Here is a 10,313-nt window from a genome sequence, read left to right on the forward strand (position 1 = left end):
AGCATTCTGCAGAGCTGGGAAGGAGGTGGGAGCTGTCAGGGCTGTGAGGCAGCCTGCCCAGCCCGAGCAGGGCCTGGACTGGAGTCCGCGCTGCCTGCTGCCCAGGCCGGGGCCCAGTGGGACTGAGTAGAGGGACACTGCAGACCAGACGGGGCCGGGGTCTCCTGCTTCACCCCTGGCATGTGTGCGTGCCGTATGTGTGGACACGCGAGTGTGGGCACGAAGCATTTGTGCCTGTGTGGGCTGTGCCTGTGTGCGCGCGTGCACAACGGAGTGTGCAGCTGCGTGCCTGTGCCTGTGTGTAGGTGTGAGTACACACATGCTGTGTGTATAGGTGCACGTGTGCGTGCATGTCTGTGTTTTGGTTTGGGTTCCCCTGGGGCCCTCTGAGACAAGGGTTCGATCCTAGGTAGTTTATTGGGAGCTGATCCCAGGAAGCACAGCGGGGGAGTAAGGAAGAAGATGGGGACAGGAAGGCAGCCAGCGAGGGACGTGCTTTAAGCCAATTGCCACTGCAGGCGACTGAAGCTCAGTCCTGCTGGGGAGCCCTGAGAGCGTGGAGAATACGACTAGTGTCCTCCCTTCCGGATGCCAGGAAATCTGGGGTTATTTGTCCACCGGCTTCCATCCGTCAGTGGTTGAAGTCACTTTCGGCTTCTCCTGCCTGTGGGCCCAGTATCGCAGAGTCCCCAGGAAGCGGCCCTCGTCGTGGGGAGGCAAATGCCGAAGGGATCTTGGTGGCACCGCCGGGTCTGCTGCCGCTTGGTGGGTGCGGCGGGCGCGGTGATGTGCTGCTCGGGACCCCGCAGGAATGATGGGCTTAGTCCTCCAGCTGCTGCAGGTGCTGTCGGCAATCAGCCTTCAGGGCACACCCCGCTTAGGGGGCAGCTCCAGTTGAAGAGATCTGCCTCGCCTGAGAGTCACAGCCCTTTTCTGGGTGGCCCACATCCAATGACTGATTGATAAGCAGATATAAAGGCCTGGCCCTTCGTCCTACCTTGGGTCAACTCTGAAGGGCATCCTGGATCCAGACCCCACCTTGGGTTGGCCCAGCATCGCAGCCTGGCCTCCCCGCCATTCAGATCGGCCTTCCTCAAATGTTATCCCAAGAGCATCTCCTAATGCTCATACATCACGCGCTAATCTCCGTCTCAGGGGTGCCCAGCCTGTGCAACATGTGTGTCCATAGCTGTGTCTTGCAAGTAGGCACATGTGGGTGCGAGTGTGCCAGCGCCCTCAGTCCAGGCAGGTTCCTGGGGGCCTGGGACCGAGAGCATTTGGTGCTGAGGCTGTGGTCTGAGGCAGACAGAGATGGTTTCCTCCCCATACCACCCGTGAACAACCCCCATAAGGGAGGTATGAGGGACTCTAGAGAGGGCATTGGCAGAATGGGGCTCCTTGGTGACCCCGTACCTTGTGTCCACCCTTGATAGCTCCAGGCAGCTCAGTGGAGCCTCAGTCACCCTGGCTCGCATCCCTTCCACCTGATCTCCAAGGCCTTCGAGTCTAGAAGGGATTTTTCTTCAGCATGGACCTTGCCTTATCTTGCAGAGTCAAATGCACGCCATCACCCTGCATTCAGGCTATTCTGAGCAGAGATGTCCTCCAAGCCAGAGTGCCTTCCCCTTCTCCTAAGTCCCGGATGTGGGTATGTGCTCTCAAGAACATGCTGCTAGGAACCAGGAGCAGTAGGCTTGGGGATGGAGGTCAGTCTTGGGGAAGAAATGGACGCAGGCAAAGGTGGAGGCAGGCGAGGACAGTAAGAGGCCCAGAGGGCACCAGGTGTTACAGAAATGTTTATTACAAGGATAATTATATACAATAATGGGACATTAAAACTGCTGATCCTGGGCCTGTGAGACTTCAGGGGATGCAGGGAATGGAGGGCTGGGTAACGCCTGGGATTAGGGGAGATGGTGGGACAAGTTGGTGGATTCATAGCCCCGAGCTCTGGATGGGGGACGGGAATGACCAGGTCCACAGATTGTGCACGATGAGGTCCACAGCTTGAACTCTGAAAGGCCTGCCCTCACAATGTGCTCCTCCTGCCTGTCTGATGTCTCTAGAATTCTGGAGGATTCCTAGAGGTTGAGGGCATTAAGAGCAGCTCTGAGCCGGGGGGCCAGTGAAGAAGCTCCAAGGCTGACCAGGGGTCCAGCATTCAGAGGTGGGAAAACATTACTGGCCTTTGAGACACAGGCCTGACCTTCCTCTTCCTTGAGTTGGTGGAGCCCTCAGTTTGGCTCCAGCCTGGATGTTCTAGGCATAATCCAAACAGCTCTGAACCCCCCTTGGGAGGCTCCTGCCACATCCCTGCCCAGGAATACTAAGTAAGGGTCATCCCTTAGTATCCCTTAGATACATTCTCTTCATCTATCTAGACCTTGCTCACCTCCTCTAGGAAGCCTTCCTGGGCTGCTCAGCTGCCATGCCAGGCCTGTGTCCCTCCTCTCATCTCACTCACTACTCAGGGTCTCCTCGCTATGCTCCCACAGGGCTGGATCTAGGGTCCTGTGCTCAGTGGCTGCTGGGCTCATGGCACTCTCTCTCTCTGTCTACCTGGGATGGTGCCAGCTCAGAGCCCCCCGGGAGGAGCCTAGAAAAGGATGTTGGGGGAACAGGGGCAACACTATTCCAGGGCCCTCCAAGCTTTGTGTCATCTCATCTGCCTTTCGTTCCTGCACAGAGACGCTCCAAGAACCTGCCCTCAGCACAGAGTTTATACACCCGAGATGTCCCTTCTCTGCCTAGAATCTACACTGTCTTACAAGCCCACAGGAGAGGTAAGCACCCTCCAGGACCCGAAAGACCAAGGGGTCCCTATGTCTCTATGTACTTTCCTCTCGGCTGGCTGAGGTCTGGGCATCATGAGGCAGAGAGTGGAGTTGGGGAAAGTCAGGGTGTCCCAGGTGGAGATGCCTGTGGGCTGCAAGGACTGGGTCAGCTCCTCTTCTCCCCCGGCATCCCCTTCCCTCCCTGTAATCTGTTCTTTCTCTGTGGAGAGGTTAACAGAGTCGGGTAGTGGGGTGCTTGCAGGGCAGGAGACCCTTTAGGAAATAAGCAGAATGGGGAGAGCTCCCAGCTAGAGGGACGTCCTGCCTGGATGGCCAGGTGGGCAGCCCTACCCTCTGCTGCTTCCCAAAATAGCCTGGGCTGGAGAGTGATGCTCCCAGCCCTGCTTTAGGCTGGTTGCAATAGGCAGGAAGAAGTGAAGGTTGAACCCCTCAGGCTGCAGCCTGGGAGGCCTCCTCCCAATAAGCTAGGCTCATGAGCTGTCTTCAGGGGCCAGGACTTCCCAGAGAGTCTGCTACCCCAAGCCCCCCTGCCTCCTCAGGTCGATCAGGGGAGTCAGGACGCCAGGACTTCTTGGCCACTAGCTGTGGCCATTCTGGGACATGTAAGCTGCCAGGGCTACCACCACGGCCACATAGAGACCAGCCCCGATGGCGATGGAGAGTGTGGCCAGGAATAGGGCCCGGCGGGAGGTGGTGCTGGCCAGGCGGAAGTCCCCCTTGGAGATGGCCTTGCTGGTCTAGGGAGAGAGAGGCGCTGATGAAAGGGAGCATCCCCACGCCCAGCAAAACAGCCCCAGCCCGCCAGGCCCTGACCCCAGGCCCCCCAGAGGAGCGGGGTGGCCAGAGCAGGAGCCCTGGGCCCCACGGGCTCTTACCCCCTGGGAGAAGTAGAAGGCAGCTATGCCCAGTGGCCAGAAGCAGCAGAGCATGGAGAAGATAGTGAGACCCAGGTGGTCCCTGGGAGGCAGCGTAAGGAAGTTGTCTTCGCTTTCACTCTCTGTCGAGGTTGCATCACTCTGCAAAACATGAGTGGGCTCTTGTGACCTGGCCCAGGATCACCCATTGGCAGTGATGTGGGGCAACGGGAAGACCATCTGTTGTTAGTGGGAGTGTGGGCTGGGCTCGGTACTCTCCACCAAAAGCTTTGACAGTGAATGGCCCAGTGATTCCACCCTTAGGAATTTATCACTAGGAAAGAATACAAATATACACGTACCGGAATGTTCATCACAGGATAGTAATTGGGAAAGATCAGAAACAATCTCAACACCCAATGACCAGGAGATTGGGTTAGTAATTGATGCAAGAACCTACAACGGGATACCATGTAACCCTTAAAAATCACCTTGTAGAAAATATTAGATTACGTGGAGCAAAACTGAAATTTGTTGCTTAAAGAGGACTATAACAACAACAGCAAAATGGTAATTATGTGAGGTGAAGGATGTGTTAACTAACCTTATTGTGGTAAACATTTTGTAACACGTACATGAATCAAATTATACACCTTAAACAATGTTATATACCAATTATCTCTCGATTGAGCTAGAAAAAAAACAAGAACAAAAAGTGCTATTAAAAAATTAAATATTCATAACCCTTAAAAATTGTGAATCGCTAGGTTGTACACCTACTTACATAATATTGTAAATCAACTGTTGTTCAATAAAAAAGAGACCCTAATGCAGTTAATCTTAAAAAAATTAAATAGCCCAAGCTAGTGTTTCTCCAAGTGTAGATAGCACCCGTGTCAGAAGTGCCTTTTTTTTGGTAACATACAGATTCCTGGACCCCAAGGCAGGCCTACAGAATCTCAGCACCTGGAGGTGAGCCCAAGAATCTGCATTTTAAACACACATACTCACCTCCTCCTCCTCCTCCTCCTGGTCGTCCTCTTGGCCTTGGAGCTCCTCTTGAACCCCGTAGGACACAGTCTGGATGGTGACATCCTCTTCCGCTTGGCCAGGTTCTGTGGACCGCGCTGTAGGCCCAGCGGAGGGCTCCCTGCTCTCTGTGAAGCTGGTTTCGCAGCTGTCTGCCCTGGGCTCCTTGAGCTTGTCCCTCCCCAGGAGGCAGTTGGGCCTGTACCAGGCCTCCACGGCCAGCTGCAGGGATCCTGGGTCCAGGAGCTGGTGGGCGTGAGCAGGCCCAGCACCACCCAGGAGGTAGGAGTAGATCTTCTCCCGGCACGGCCAGGCGGGAGAAGCCTCGGGGTAGGGGTAGGGGCCATGGAGGTGTGCGGGGTTCTGAGGCAGCAGTGGGTTCTGTAGCTCACTCAGACTCTCCATGGTTCTGGGGGCAGCTCTGGGGAGGAGAGCCCCAGAGCCCCAGGACTTGGTGGCCAGCTGAGCAGTCCTCAGAGAGTCTGCTGGGAGAGCAAGACAGACACCGAGGCCGGCATTCTGGGTGCAGGACCGGAAGTGGTGAAGAGCACAGACTCTGCAGTCTGACTTGCTCTAGACCCTGCCTGTACCACCGGCCAGCCGCAGGACCTTGAGTTGGCCACTCAACTCCTCAGAATCTCCGTTTCTTTGTCTGCAGATTAGGGATAGCGGCAGTACTCACCTCATAGAGTTGGTTCATTCATCTATCCATTCAACACATAGTTACTGAGCATCAGCGATGGCCAGGCACTGGACAGATGCTGGGGATGCGATGGTGAGAAGGACGGGAAGCGGGGAGAGGAAGAAAGATGCACACTTTGTCTTCCAGAGCTTACAACCGGTGGAGAAAACGCCTGCCCTGAAGGAGAAGTACAGCAGAGGGTGTGAGAATGTACGATGGATAGAACTGACACAGAGGCGCAGGGGAGGCTTTTGAACTGAGATCTGAAGGAAGAAGATGAGCTGACAAGGTGAGGGGAGGGGGGACACGTTTCACGGAGAGGCCGAATAAAGGATGGTAGGCAAGGGAGCTGAGAGAAGGCTGGTGTGGCTCAGGGTACAGAGGAAGGTGTGAGATGGAGTGCAGGCCCAGACCGTGCAACCCCGTTTAGGCCTAAGGGGCCTTCAGGGATCTTGGCAGGGGTGATAGGATGAGATTTGGGTCCTGAAGCCTTCCTTGTGGCTGTGTGTGGGGGGCGGCTTGGACTGACTGTGATACCAGTAGGAGGCTTTGCCATGGCTTCAGGTAAGTTGAGGACAACTGGAACTCAACGGTGAGGAGATGGAGAAAAGGGGGCCGGCCTGGGGAGATACTGACAGGACTTGGTGGCAGGTGGGATGTTGGGATGCCAGAGGATTTGTTCTAGGGTTGGTGGGATCACCGTTAGCTCAGAGCTCGCTACATGCCATGTGCTCACAGAGGTCAGTTCTTCCTGAGGAAGGATGCTTCTCCCCAGGTATGGTCTTAGGGGGATGCACCTTAGGCTAACCTCCCTTATAAGGCAAATTGTGGGATCTGGGGCAGGGCTTCCTGGGTGCTAAGGTATGGACTTGCACATCCCAGTTGGAAATGCAGACGCCCTCAGGGGCTGCCTCTTCCTCTTTCAGCCAGCCCTGATCACCTACTGTGCATTTGGGAAGGGCGCATAGTGGGTGCTCAGGACTGGCTGAAGAGAAAAAGGCAACTTTTGAGCGTGTCTACAGCAAATCCATACACATTCTGGGGTGTGGCAGGTAGAAGTGGGGTCTGGAGAGAGAGGAGGGGCGCGCCAGGTGGCCTCAGGAGGCTTGCTGTCTCCCTCCCAGGCACATCATGAAGCTGGTGGGGGCCAGGGTCATGTCTTGCCCTGGATTTATAAACTGGAGGTTGGAGACTCAGTCCTGGCCCTGACACTTTGGGCAAATTTTCATGCCCTTCTGAGCTTCCTCACCTGTACAGTGCAGGTGATAATCCCTGCCCACCACACGAGGTTGTTTTGAGGATCCAAAGAGATGGCCGATATGCAAGTATGTTGTATATTATAAGTGGGAGGGGCTGCTATGCTCATTTCTGGGCTTTAGAACTTGTCTTCACCCCCATCTCTGGCCAGGGCCTTTTTTGGCCTTCTAGCTGGTGCTCTGCTAATGGTAAAGGGTGAGATATTTTTGCCCTCCGGACTGGGTTTATCTTCCCCAGTCCTATTCCCCACCAAGAATTCACAGCCAAAGCCTTGCAAAGGCCATTTCTTCTGCCCCAAGAGAAGTGGCTGGATTCTAGAAAGCTGGTTCTTGGGGAGTGTTAAAGACAGAGCATGGCCCCAGAAATAATGCCCAGGGAATGGGACAGAGCGAGGGGAGGAAGAAGGCCAGGCGAGATTGGGGGAGGGCAGTGAGGGAGTGTCCGTGGGAGGCCAGGCTCTCCTGGCTGGGTTGCTATGAGGGCAGAGGGTGGGCTGTTGCCTGCCTCAGGGCAAAGGGTCAAGGAGAGACTGCCCCTGGCTCAGAGGCTCTGAGAGCCTGAGAATTGAGGCCTTGGAGCTGGGGTTCCAAGAATGTCTAACAGAGAATTCTGGAGGGGCGCAAAGAAGAGCATGTGGTCCAGGTGCCCAGCTCTTCACCCAGGGAGGACACAAATGGTGCTGGAGACACTGGACTGCTACGTGCCTGGAGGGCCTGTGGGTGCATTAACCAGCTGTGGCAGAAGTTTCTCCACATACAGGGACTGGGGAAGGGGGGGAGCTTAGGTCACTACTTTCGGGGCTGCTCACAAATGCAGGGGCCTCACTACTTCTCTCTCCTTCCTCTCCAGAGGGCAAACATGCAGGGAGGGAGCCCTTGGACTGTAGTGACGTGGAAGGGCTCCTTCCCGCTGGTGGGGAGCTGGGCACCTAAGGCAGAGGCCTCACAGGGCCACGCTTACGCCTGGGCTCCTTGGGGCATATTCCCAGCAGGTCTAGTCTCTCTAACCCCCAAGGGCAGCTTCGGAGCCCCTGTCACAGCCCGCCTCCTCCAGCAGATGTGACCCACAGATGTGGAGCCAAAGGACGTGTGACCATAGGCACATGTACTCAGTTAGGTACGCTGAGTTTCCATTCCTGCTCCGCCCCCATTAGCATTTTGACCTGGCACAGTTACAGTCAGTTTCTCCATCTGTAACAAGAGGGGTTGGATTAAACAGCCGTTGATGTGATGGTGGCACTAATATACCATGATCCCATAGCCTCAAGGAGCCCCTCAGAAGTGAAATCCCCCCACTCCCTATCTTCTTCAATAGTCAGGAAGAGGTGAGCCCACTCAGCACCCAGTGAGTGCAGTTTTCACCTTCCCCACTACGGTCCCTCCAGCAGGTTGAGGGAGGCAAAGGAAAGGCAACAAGTCTATTTGCCAAATGGGCCGTGGAGCCAAGGAGTTATTGCCCAGCTTCCCACTCCCCCTGGGCTGCCCCCGTCCCGGCCCTGCCTCTGCTCACCTCGCCCACCCTCTGCGCTTCCATCCATGTGGGCCTTTCTGAGGGAGTAGGGCTGGGGAGACCAACCCTAGGGCCCTCGGAACAGATTAATGCATCATATTCGCCCCTGCCCCGTGCTCTGCCTCACCAAAAGGCCAAGCTCTAATCCCCCAGAAGCAAAGGAGGGATACTTGTGTCCAGGAATCAGGCCCTGGAGCTCTGAAGACCATAGGGGCATTTGCAGGGTGCTTGTCCAGGGCAGGCAGGAGTGGCTGTGTCCCAGCTCACCCCCCTGTTCCTACCAGCCACCCTCTCTTGGTCAAAGTACACCCAGCTGAGCCTCGGGAACCCAAGCCACATAGCCTCGCCTGGATCACTGCTCTCCAACCCCCTAACACACACATACTCTGATGGCGCCTTTAGGCAGAACTTCTCAGCACTTCACGCACAAACATGAAGCGTGCATTCACCCCGGGTTTTCCACAGTAGGGACAAACTGGAAGCCACCTGAACGTCTGACATTTGGGGACAAGTTAAGTAAATTATGGTGCAACAGCACAGCAGTACAAGGCCTTCAAACGGGTTTTCAAAGAGGAATAACGTGAGAAAGTGCTCTCTGCAGATTCAGCGAGAAGGGAGAAAAGAACACCGTATGTGCACGTAATCTCAACTCTGCCAAAATGTCAACGGTGATTATCTCCAGGGGTGGGAGCACAGGTGCCTCATTTTTTTTTTTCTTTTGACACCATGTTTTTTCTGTTTTCCACATGCATTTTTTTACGATGAGCACGCACTACTTCTAAACCAGGCAAAAATTAATGGATTTCTTCTGAGCCAAATTATCTAAAATCAGTTGAAAACCTCTCCAGGCTGGGGCATTCCTTCTGAGTTTGGGGGCTGAGCACAGCATGAAAACCTGCCCCCTGCTCCCCCCAGTATGCACAGAGAGGCACGTCACACACACACGCACATACATGCACGCACGCAAGTGCATACTCACACCCACACCTCCACCAAGTCAGGGGCTGCAGTACCCGCTCACAGCCAAGCCACGGGTCACGGTTCTCTAACAGGTCATGTTCTTTCCATAACCTGCTAGGGCCACACAGGAGTTCACTGAGCTGACCCTGGGGACCCAGCACTGAGTCCTGGCCAGCAGGGGGTGGTGGCTGGGCTCCAGGCCCAGCCTTCTCTGCCCTTGGCCTGACCTGACCTTTGGCCTGTTGCTTAGGGCTGCCTCTCTCTCTCTGTTCCCTGGAATAAGGGACCAGCATTCAATGCAGAGCAATTTTCATCTCCACCTCTGCTGCCTGGTCTCACCTGGACTGCGTGTCCTTCCAAACTGTGTACGGTACTGTGTACATGCACACTTGCTGGTGAACATGTTCCTCTGTGTGTGTGTTTGTGTGTGCACATGTGCATGCACACGTGTGCACTCAGCTCCAGAGGAAAACATGAGATGTCTGGGATTCTGAATGAAAGAAGATTGCTCCAAACGTGTGGTCATGGCTGGAGGTCTGGGCCCCGCAAGAGGAGAGGGAGAGAGGTGCGTCTGTGAAGCCACAGTCCCTGGCTTGTTTCCTTTTGAGCTGAGAAGTGAACTGGGCCCTAAGGTTTTCCATGCCCTGATTTGGGGAAGGAGAGCACAATGACACCTCCCAGACTAGGGACAGGAAACCATCCAGGAATCCACTGGAGTCCAAATACAGCCTCCCACGGGAGTCTGATTGCACTGGAGTCCAGTCATACAGTGTGACAGTAGTTTATCTATAAAATGTATGGAAAGGGTAGAAGGAGTGGAAGGGGTTGATTTTTAACAGCTCAGCTCAATATGACCCTGGGATTCTACTGGGAGAAGAAGAACTTACTTATTGAGCTTTTTGCAACGTGCCAGGAACTGAACTGTTCTAAACGCTCATTTTGACTCTATAATTCTAGTGGGAGAATAACAATAGGACAGAGGGCTTCCTTTCCAGCAGTTGCAGACTAACTTGTGTCACACCAAACCAGCCAATGACAGCTAGAAAAGCTAGGGGAAAATATGAAGGCATTGAAGCATCACCGAGGGAGCATGAACTTGAGGGGTCAAGGTGCCAAGATTCCACAGAAGGGAGAAACATGGTAGTGGTTACACGACTGCAGGTATTCACAGAACTCACTGAATTGTACACCTGAAATGAGTGACTATTATTGTATGTATATTATACC

At 54.6% G+C, this 10,313-nt stretch overlaps 1 protein-coding gene across 1 annotated transcript; it reads right to left on the reverse strand.

Moving 5' to 3' along the window:
• Positions 1–1,809: 1,809 nt before the first annotated feature.
• Positions 1,810–5,701, reverse strand: SYNDIG1L (synapse differentiation inducing 1 like). The gene is made up of 3 exons (XM_027120828.1): positions 4,661–5,701; positions 3,671–3,811; positions 1,810–3,532 (listed from the first exon to the last, which is right to left on the reverse strand). The coding sequence occupies exons 1-3, from the start codon at positions 5,081–5,083 to the stop codon at positions 3,374–3,376; spliced, it is 723 nt and encodes a 240-aa protein (XP_026976629.1). The 5' UTR covers positions 5,084–5,701; the 3' UTR covers positions 1,810–3,373.
• Between the last annotated feature and the right edge of the window lie 4,612 nt (positions 5,702–10,313).

Source organism: Aethalodelphis obliquidens, unplaced genomic scaffold (assembly GCF_003676395.1).
Source record: "Aethalodelphis obliquidens isolate GAN/ISIS:26980383/991018 unplaced genomic scaffold, ASM367639v1 scaffold21, whole genome shotgun sequence".
Taxonomy (NCBI): Eukaryota; Metazoa; Chordata; class Mammalia; order Artiodactyla; family Delphinidae; genus Aethalodelphis; species Aethalodelphis obliquidens.

Coding starts and splice junctions, on each gene's coding strand:
- SYNDIG1L (XM_027120828.1), bottom strand. CDS start 5,083: ATGGAGAGTCTGAGTGAGCTACAGAACCCACTGCTGCCTCAGAACCCC. Junction 3,812..4,660: donor AGGAGGAGGAGGAGGAGGAG/GTGAGTATGTGT, acceptor CATGTTTTGCAG/AGTGATGCAACCTCGACAGA. Junction 3,533..3,670: donor CCTTCTACTTCTCCCAGGGG/GTAAGAGCCCGT, acceptor CTCTCTCCCTAG/ACCAGCAAGGCCATCTCCAA.